The sequence below is a fragment of the Homarus americanus genome, unplaced genomic scaffold (assembly GCF_018991925.1).
Source record: "Homarus americanus isolate GMGI-L3 unplaced genomic scaffold, GMGI_Hamer_2.0 scaffold43895, whole genome shotgun sequence".
Classification (NCBI taxonomy): Eukaryota; Metazoa; Arthropoda; class Malacostraca; order Decapoda; family Nephropidae; genus Homarus; species Homarus americanus.
Window position 1 is genome coordinate 1,052,310 of NW_024738072.1, and position 10,729 is coordinate 1,063,038.

The 10,729-nt window shown below is 40.7% G+C and overlaps 1 protein-coding gene across 1 annotated transcript; it reads right to left on the minus strand.

Annotated features, from left to right (window-relative positions):
• Positions 1-6,018: 6,018 nt before the first annotated feature.
• On the minus strand, positions 6,019-10,177 carry LOC121873675. Its single transcript, XM_042377354.1, has 5 exons — positions 10,110-10,177; positions 9,827-9,912; positions 8,427-8,557; positions 7,667-7,768; positions 6,019-7,544 (listed from the first exon to the last, which is right to left on the minus strand). Exons 3-5 carry the CDS (start codon positions 8,508-8,510, stop codon positions 7,281-7,283), a joined length of 450 nt encoding a protein of 149 aa, XP_042233288.1. The 5' UTR covers positions 8,511-8,557; positions 9,827-9,912; positions 10,110-10,177; the 3' UTR covers positions 6,019-7,280.
• Positions 10,178-10,729: the final 552 nt, after the last annotated feature.

The window sequence follows — 10,729 nt, forward strand, 5'->3', positions numbered from 1 at the left end:
TTACATGTGTCTCTAGATCATTTACCTGTGTCTCTAGATCATTTACCTGTGTCTCTAGATCATTTACCTGTGTCTCTAGATCATTTCTACCTGTGTCTCTAGGATCATTTACCTGTGTCTCTAGATCATTTACCTGTGTCTCTAGATCATTTTACCTGTGTCTCTAGATCATTTACCTGTGTCTCTAGATCATTTACCCGTGTCTCTAGATCATTTACCTGTGTCTCTAGATCATTTACCTGTGTCTCTAGATCATTTACCTGTGTCTCTAGATCATTTTACCATTCGTGTCTCTAGATCATTTACCTGTGTCTCTAGATCATTTACCTGTGTCTCTAGATCATTTACCTGTGTCTCTAGATCATTTACCTGTGTCTCTAGATCATTTACCTGTGTCTCTAGATCATTTACCTGTGTCTCTAGATCATTTACCTGTGTCTCTAGATCATTTACCTGTGTCTCTAGATCATTTACCTGTGTCTCTAGATCATTTACCTGTGTCTCTAGATCATTTACCTGTGTCTCTAGATCATTTACCTGTGTCTCTAGATCATTTACCTGTGTCTCTAGATCATTTACCTGTGTCTCTAGATCATTTACCTGTGTCACTAGATCATTTACCTGTGTCTCTAGATCATTTACCTGTGTCTCTAGATCATTTACCTGTGTCTCTAGATCATTTACCTGTGTCTCTAGATCATTTACCTGTGTCTCTAGATCATTTACCTGTGTCTCTAGATCATTTACCTGTGTCTCTAGATCATTTACCTATCTCTCAGGTAGTCGTCTCACTGAGGGTCTGACGCAGTGTTGCCAGGGCCGCCGGTGGTGGTGGCTGGGTGTATGAGGACCGTACTTGAGTGGGTGTTTATGTTGGTATTACTGACTTAACCGACTAATCTTGTCTGCATTCTTGTTTACATCTTCTTCATCGTGTTTACAGTGGGTGTGTGATGTAGAAAATAATAAGAAATTAACGAAGGGATATTGTGTGGCGAGAGAAAGTTACATCGTACAGTTGGTGAGAATGATATATGACGTCATCAGCTGGAGAATAATTGATATATGACGTCATCAGTTGGAGAATAATTGATATATGACGTCATCAGTTGAATATTGATCTATGACGTCACCACTCGTAAATAATACAAATATCACTAAACAATAATACCTAACATACGAAACTCTACAAAATAAACAACAAATCATCGATATTTAAACGAATTCGGTCACAAAAAACAGGAATAAATTACGAAAATATGTGAATTAAGCAGAAAGGCTCTATATGACAAGGACCGATGTATGGTTCAGACCCGCGGACACTTTCAGCAGACACCAGAGAGAGGTTGGAGGCCTTTGACATGTGGTGTTATAGGTGAATGTTAAGAATACCTTACACTGACAGGAAAATATATGAAGAAGTCAAAGGTTAGATACAGACAGTCTTCTGGGTGCAGCCAACTCCATCCTCTTAAGGCGACAGACACACGAGGCCTCACAGAATGGAGCCAAGTATGTCAAACTAGTGCCGTCAGGGTCGTCAAAACCATCTACTGCCGATTAGAGTGGATTACAGAGCTCCTGAAGGATCCACTCGTGAAGGTGAAGGTGGTGCATCTCGTCCGTGATCCTCGAGCCGTTAGACAGTCTATGAAGGAGGCCAGGTGGCCACCCAGCAAGATGGCCATCTGTCCCGCCATCATGGAGGTGAGGCGAACATTGGCCCATTCTCTTAGGGGTGACAGCCACGAGTAGCTGCCTCCCCCCCACCACCACATCCCCTACCACCCCCACACCTCCCCTACCACCCCCCACACCTCCCCTACCACCACCACACCTCCCTTACCACCCCCACACCTCCCCCACCACCCCACACCTCCCCTACCACCCCCACACCCTCCCTACCACCCCTAAATTTCCAAATTTATGCCCAATATAATATCTGTTTTTCAAAAAGTTTCAAACAGACTCTCTCGTAATAATAACAACACTAAACTGTTAGCCCCAGAGACTAATCCTGAGCTTCAGACCCCGCTGTGTGAGGCCAGTGGCTAGAGGGTCCATTTTTTTTTTTTTTTTTTTTTTTTTTTTTTTTTTTTTGTCATATGTGGGGTGGGGGTGGGGTCAAGAGAGGCGGCCTCCTCAGAAGTCATGAGGTTGTACAAATAGGGTAAAATAAGATATAAGGCCCCCAGAAGTCAGAGTTGTAACAAATGTGGGGGTGGGGGGGGTGGGTCAAGAGAGTAAGGGCCTCTCAGAAGTCAGAGTTGCAACAAATGTGGGTGGAGCGGACCAGGTTAACCAGGTTCCCACCTTGGTCCACCTGGTCAGGAGACCGGTCATGCGACTTCATCACTTAGTAACATTCAAAAGAACTATGGTTATTCTACGGTTAGTGATAGGTACCGGCGTATTTTGGACCCTTGTCTGTCAATTATTAGGCCGTGGTGGGCCTTAGGCCGAACACTGTTTAGACACTGGCGTACTGACGCCGCCTTTCCCTTTTCTATAGGCCATCAAGGACTTTATATGAACCGCGGCATCTGCACCGTGTCTTTATCTGGCCCTGGCATAACTGTAGGGGCTGGTCCTGGACCCTTCTGAGGGACAGGAGACGCGAACCTTATACTTTTCCTGAATCTCTTTTTATGGTAGAGCCACTTGCCTACCTCACAACCCCTAACATGTTGTTAGGAGCTTTGATGGTCACTGTCGGTCACAGCCTTGAACCAGGGCTGAGGTGATCCGGCGGCATCGTGGACGAGGCCTTATTCAGCCCCACAACCCGTAGGGGCTGTCCTTGACCCTTCTGGAGGACAGAGACGCACTTTATATACTTTTCTGGAATCTTTTTATGGTAGAGCCACTCAAGCCTACCTTCACAACTCCTAACAAGCGTTAGGAGCTGACAGACCTCCTTGTCTCCTGCACCCACTGGCCCCTCATACGAGCCAGTTGGGGTGTCACTGTTGACCCTTTGGCCTCTTCTCGGTCATCATTTTAGTGACGGGCTGGTGCTGGCGTCGTTCACTTTTAATATTCTGCATGATACATTTTAGACCAAACCAGATCACTGATCATAGAAACATTATGTCAAGTGTAAGATATCGTAGTAAGAGGTTACCACAGTGAACCTCTTGTAGTGAACCTTGTTATAATAATGAACATGTTATTATAGTGAACCTCTTGTAGTGAACCTTGTTATAGTAATGAACATGTTATTATATAGTGAACTTCTTGTAGTGAACCTTGTTATAGTAATGAACATATTATAGTGAACTCCTTGTAGTGAACCTTTGTTATAGTAATGAACATGTTGTAGTGAACCTTGTTATAGTAATGAACATGTTATTATAGTGAACTTGTTATAGTAATGCACATGTTGTAGTGAACCTTGTTATAGTAATGAACATGTTGTAGTGAACCTTTGTTATAGTAATGAACATGTTATTATAGTGAACCTCTTGTAGTGAACCTTTGTTATAGTAATGAACATGTTATTATAGTGAACCTCTTGTAGTGAACCTTTGTTATAGTAATGAACATGTTATTATAGTGAACCTCTTGTAGTGAACCATTGTTATAGTAATGAACATGTTATTATAGTGAACATGTCGTAGTGAACCTTTGTTATGGTAATGAACATGTTATTATAGTGAACATGTTATAGTGAAAATGTTATAGTGAACATGTTGATATAATGAACATTTTATTATAGTGAACATGTTAGAGTTAACATGTTATAGCGAACATGTTGTTATAGTGAATTAATTGTTATAATGAACATGTTATAGTGAACATGTCATAGTGAACATGTTATAGTGAAACTTATAGTGAACATGTTATAGTGAAAATGTTATGGTGAACATGTTATAGTGAACATGGTATAATGAACATATAATGTGAACATGTTGATATAATGAACATGTAATAGGGAACATTTTGTTATAGATAACATGTTATAATGAACGGTGGATGAACACAAAGAACTTAAAGGTTTGTGTGGTAAAGGCACGTCAAGTGAATAACATCATGTAGGTACACTAGCGAGTGTTTACCGTCGACGGGAGACAAGATGAAATAAATGACGAGTTCAAGCGGTGTTTTTAAACCGAATGGCATGCGTCTTACCTGGGATAGACGCACCCCATCAGAAAATGCTGTTTTAGCGCGATCTTTCTCCACTACGAGTAAGCCGTTTTGGCATCTAACGTAATGAAATATCGTGTAGCTCCAAGTCATCTGAAATACCCTGAATGTGTGGCAACGGGTACTGTTAGGTCGATAAGTTTACGGTAATCCACGCAGAAGCGAAACGACTCATCAGGTTTCTTCACTCGACAACAGGTGAAGAGCTAGGTTCAGTCACACCTTGTAACATTTTCTGGCATTCTTCTCTAATCACCTGCCGGGCGCGTTCAGGTAGTCGCCGTTGTCTTGTTTGTACAGGTGCACTTTCTCCAGTAGGGATAGTGTGTTCTATCACCGGTAAGACGCCTATATCACCTTCATGTTGTGAGAACAAGTGAGGGAAGGATCGTAGAACATCCCGAATGTGGAATCTTTCAGCAGGATTCAAGTGTGTCGGGTTCAAAGATCTTCATATGGTCAACACCTTCACAGGGGCTTCAGAGCGTGGGTTCGTGTTATCAAGGTAAGGAGCACAAGCTTCTACCGCCCAAATTTGAGGTGGGGGGGTAGGGAGGTGAGGGAGGTGGGGGGCAGGGGAGGTGGGGGTGGGGAGGCGAGGGAGGTGGGGGGGGGTGGTGAGGAGGTGGGAAGGGAGGGAGGCAAGACAGGTGGTGAATGAAGGGGATAAGTTAGTATAGAGGTAAGGGAGATGTAGGAAGGGGGAGAGTGAGGGAAAAATGTGATGAAGAAATTATATGATGAAAGAGAAAGTAAGAGTAGACAGAGTAATAAAGAAAAGATAATGAGATAAAACACAAGATAATAAGAAAAACAACCACGCACGCACACACACACACACCCACACACACACACACACCCACACACACACACACACACCCACACACACACATCATAAGTGCCACCTGATGCCTCGTGTTATGGCCCTCCTCAAAGCTGGCACTTCAAGGTGTAAGCGACGTGTGTGTGTAGAAGGCAAGTTCCCGTTTGTTTACCATGTCCAGGGATCCTTTATATAAGAGGGACCTTTCATCTAAACTCTTAAAGGACCCTTAATGTAAGCTTGTGGGTTTGTTTACCATGTCCAGGGATCCTTTATATAAGAGGGACCTTTCATCTAAACTCTTAAAGGACCCTTAATGTAAGCTTCTGGGTTTGTTTACCATGTCCAGGGATCCTTTATATAAGAGGGACCTTTCATCTAAACTCTTAAAGGACCCTTAATGTAAGCTTCTGGGTTTGTTTACCATGTCCAGGGATCCTTTATATAAGAGGGACCTTTCATCTAAACTCTTAAAGGACCCTTAATGTAAGCTTCTGGGTTTGTTTACCATGTCCAGGGATCCTTTATATAAGAGGGACCTTTCATCTAAACTCTTAAAGGACCCTTAATGTAAGCTGCTGGGTTTGTTTACACGTGAGAGACTCTGAATATAAACTGACATCGTCAAAACATGTACAAAATTAATTGTTTGCTTAGGAAGTTTACTCAGAGACAATACCTAAAGGTAAACACGAAGGTAGATATACAGTACAGGTTAATGAGGAAATTACAGGTACAATAATTTTTATACGGGGTTTACAGCCATACCTGTAACACACCTCCCATAGCATACCTGTATTGTCTTAATTAGTGATTGGATTTTTGATTGGAATAGTTTTTACTTTTATAATGTGATTTATTCTCATTGTAGTTTATTTTGTTATTATATTTCTTATTTATAAATAGAAATGTTGGTTAAAAATTTGTTTGTTTGTTTATGTTGATTATTCTCTCTCTCTCTCTCTTTGTCAACTATTCTTATCAATTATCTTTCCTTGTCTTATATACAATAACAACAGGACAAAAATAACAAAAATAACAAAAAATATACATAATTTGTTTATTAAAAAATACATTATTTAAAAAAAGAGGTTCGTTTATACGTCAACAAAATACAAATTCTCTTCTGCAGCTCCACAACAGCTTATAAAATGTCGCCTATATATATAGTATCCAACATTTTTATACAGGGAAGAGCTGGACATATATAAGGACAATATATAATACCTTAAAGTAGGCAAAAAAAAAAATGAAAAGTATTCTGATGAAAATGTAAATAAATCGTTCGAGTAAACACATCCGGATTATCCTCACGTGTTCTTTCAATCCGGATTCTCACTGTTGCTTTTCTGTCCGGGTTATAGTGTAGTGTTGTTCTCCAAAAATATACATATAGTTTATAATTATATACACCTATAATAATATATACATAGTAGCACCTCATAGATTGTCTTGACTACTCCGACACAACACGAGGCGGCGGGTAAGGGTTAAGAGGAGAGATGGAATTCTTATATCCCCTTTATGTAGAAGAGATATAAGGACTTCTCTGATTAGCTAACGTGTTCAGATGATAGCCAACATGGAGTTAAAATTACCACTAAGACTATAATTTTAACTATAATGAGTTAATTATATTTCTAACATGAATGTAATAGTTATTTAACATGACCAACTTGGGCTCACTCCGGCCAGGGTTTCAGCACTTTGGCACATGTACCCAACTTAGAATATTTTGTCTCTCTCTCTCTTTGTCTCTTCCCCACTTCCCTCTCTCTCTCCTTCTTTATCTTCTCTTTCTTTCTCTCCCTCACTCTCTCTCCCCCATTGTCTCGCTCCACAACATCCAAGTCACTTTAGGGAGATTCACAACAACGAAGAGTAGGCTGTTATAGGAGTGATGAGTATCCTAGTTACTAAAGGATGAGGTGAGGGCAGGAGCTCCCTATATCCTGCCATGATATAAATGTTTCAGGATAGAGAGGAGGAGTTTTAGATAGGATACTTGATATCCTAACTGAAGGAGGAGGAGGAGGAGGTTGATATCCTTCCTCAAGATAACTGGTAATGATAATAATGATGAATGGAACAAATTAACTTCATAGACAATCTTGAATGCTGATAACTTGTCTTAACATTGCGTTCTCAGACATATTTAGACATTGGAAGCTTATCTTTAGACATACATAAGACATTTCTAGCCTCCTTGTCTAATCCAGCACTGAGACATAGAGGCAATAATATCCAGATTCACTTTTAGATACTACACAGGCTAGACACAGACACTCAGACACCTTAAGAAAGACATTTAGACACTAGTAGGCTGTCTGATTGTATCTGAATTCCCAACTTGATCAATACTGCCGTTTGAACCAGAAATTGGCAGTTTGTTAGTGCTATCATGGAGACCCTGGTTCATAAACTGCTCGTCCATGGTGACCCGGACGATGGAGGCGCTATCGTCAGCATCGTAGGAGTCAAGAGGCGGTGCTGACGACGAGTGGTGTTTCTTCGACCGGAACTTGGCGCCGTGGTGTAAGCTTTTCCTGCTGCGGGTTCTCTCTTCAGCCACCTACAGGAGAGAAGGAAGAAGGAGAATGTGATAAATATGGGTTTAAAAGAGAGAGAGAGAGAGGTTGATATGTGGATGCAATCGTTATATATAGAGGTACTGAGAGAGAGAGAGAAACTTACCTTATATGTGAAGATGCCGGCAATGATGCAGAAGATGACGGTGATGGCGAGCTGAGCCAGAGTGAGACCAATGCCAGTCAAACGGAACAGTTGCTCGTAGTGCTGTGGGAGGAACACGTCATTATTACTCATCCCTTCACATTCTACACCAATCACGAGTCTAAAAGGGGCTATGACGTCATGGATCACCTCACATAACACCAATCATGAGTTTAAGGACTATGATGTCACTAATCACTACAAACTCTATACACCAATCATGAGTGTTAGAGGCTATGGCGTTCATGGATCACGACACATGACACCAATCACAAGACTAAAATGGACTATTACGTCATGGCACTCTACAGCCAATCACAAATCTACTGTAAGAGGGACTACAATAACACTATGGTAACCTTTTCTTTTATTAATTATTTCTTTAACCGTTTTCTCTTGTTGTTAATGATTCATCAAAAAGAGAATTCTTCATCAATTATATAAAGACGTCTTTAATACGTTAGTTCGCCCTAAAAATTTTACATGGAAAACGTATTTCAGTTGAGGGTAAACTTATGAAAATTTATATACAGTTGTGATTTGTCATATATGTGGAGCCTGCTATATCTATATATATATATATATACATATACACACACACATACATCCATCCATACATACATACATACACTCTTTCTCACTGGTAGCCTGACAGACGGAGGGAAGGACGGACTGACGGACGTAGGGAGAAAGGGAGAGGGGGGGGGAGGTAGAACTTTACCTTAGAATCTTCATCAAAAGAGATGTGGGCGAAGCTCTTTCGTCGGACCAACCAGGAGCTGATATAGAAGACGTTGATGCCCATCACACCGAAGGACTTCAGGAGCCAGAACCAGGTGAGCCATGGCTATGGAGGAGGAGTGGATGAGGGGTGGTGGAGAGGGAGGAGGGTGTGGAGGTGTTGAGGAGGAGGAGGTGTGGGAGGTGTTGAGAGGGAGGGAGGTAAGTGGTGGGAAGGAGGAGGAGAGGGGAGGGATGTGAGAGGAAGAAGTGAGTGAGGAGAGATGAGAAGGAAATATTGACTGGTTGAGACAAATATAGAGAGAGAGAGAGAGAGAGAGAGAGAGAGAGAATAACAAGAAAAACATAACATAAATACTATAAAAACAAAAGACAAACAAGAAACATAAAAAAATTACAAGTCAAAACAAAAAACAAAAGAACATCAACACACAGAAACACAGAAACGAAAAAACATTCAAAGGACAAACTCAAGTAAATTAATTTCTACCTTATCACTGATCTATTTACACACAGTAATATAACACAGACTAACCCAACCTCCAAGAACGTTTATTGCGCCACACACATTCGAACATTTTACGACTCGGGTTGAGAGAATGTCGCTGTATGTATGTGGGTCGTGTGGGATTATTTTTATATATAATTTGAGAAGAGATATTGGCTCAAGGTTGAAGGTAAGACTGTCTGTCTGTGTGTGTGTGTGTGTGTGTGTGTGTGTGTGTTTAATTAAGAGAGAGACTCCAACATATAAAAAAGTCTTTAAACACTCCTCCTCCCCAGAAACACACACACACACACACACACACACACACACACGTCCTAGAAACCAACTCACATCCACGACAGCGTAACTACCCACAAAAACTACGTCACTGAAGGTCTAGCCTACAAATCACCACCCAGACTACCCCAACTACGGAACTATACCCCATCCTCCCTCTCCCTGGGTACCAACTCATAAAAGAACTACAATATCTTAGTGTTTTCAAAGGATATAATATTGTGTGGTTAGGATGGCGCGATGCCTCGACAAGGAAGATTAATTTAATGTTCATATTTATTCTTTACTCTAAAAACATTAACGAGAATATATTTTAAAAGCTGTTTATTTTAGTTGAGTATTTATCCCAGGACCTTAGCTAACTAACCTTCGAAGGATATTATTTTTAGTTTATGATTTATTCTGATTAATAATTAGATATTTTCGTAAATTAATTCTATGTTAAACTGTAATATAGACTGGTATATAGACTGTAACTTAACTGTATCCAAATAAACACACAAATAACTATACTAGACTGTAACTTAACTGTATCTAAATAAACACATGAATAACTGTACTAGACTGTAATAGACTGCAAGTAGACTGTAAGTTACCTTTATAAGTGCGATTATGTAGATGATGTCAAAGAGTGGAGTGATGGCACCTTCACCCAAGCCAATGTACGTCCTTAAAGTAAACACTGTCGAAAAGTAAACAAATATCAGCTGATGTAATGTAAACAAATGACTACAAGTATATATAATATTTTTCTATACACAGACAGACACACAAACACACACGATCATCCATCCACACATACGATCATCCACACACACATACGATAGTCCACACACATACATACGATCATCCACACACACACAGGAAGAAGGTACTCACTCTGGTCGTAAACGTAGATCTTGTTCTGACACACAGCTGTTTTGAGTTCCTGGGACAGATAGAAGTAGTTACGAATTCTGTAGCCAGAAGCCCACTTCAATCCATGAATGTAGTCGAGAGAGAGGTTGATAGAGAGGTTATGAGAGGTTCGAGAGAGGTCAAGAAAGATTTAGAGAGGTCGAGAGAGACCAAAATAATCATGTAAGTCATTATGGCAGGTGTGAACAGGTAGGTAGGAGGTAGATACTCACGATATCAATAATGGCCAGGAAGATGCCACACCCAACGATAGCCTTGAGGGAACAGACCATTGTGGCGACCTGTACGCTGGCTTCCACACCTGCAACACACACCAATACAACACACCTGCAACAGAGAAAAAATAAAAATATTACTATGGATTGAAGTCATGTGTGTGTGGAGAATGTCATATGAGTTCCTACACACACACACACACACACACACTTCTGAAAACACACAAACGCCACGTCATGATTGAAATAAGTCAAGTGTGTAAATTTGGAAATATACCTGAAACATAATAAAAGAGAGAGAGAGAGAGAGAGAGAGAGGAGGGCAAGTTATCGGTCTCAAAGCAGCTCGATTCAGAGGATACGAAC

Bases quoted from the DNA above. Each gene is read 5' to 3' on its own strand.
- LOC121873675 (XM_042377354.1), bottom strand. From the start codon at position 8,510: ATGGGCATCAACGTCTTCTATATCAGCTCCTGGTTGGTCCGACGAAAG. The intron at 7,769-8,426 runs GTAAAGTTCTAC...TTCCTCCCACAG, and splicing joins CTTTTGATGAAGATTCTAAG to CACTACGAGCAACTGTTCCG. The intron at 7,545-7,666 runs GTAAGTTTCTCT...TCTCTCCTGTAG, and splicing joins CCGGCATCTTCACATATAAG to GTGGCTGAAGAGAGAACCCG.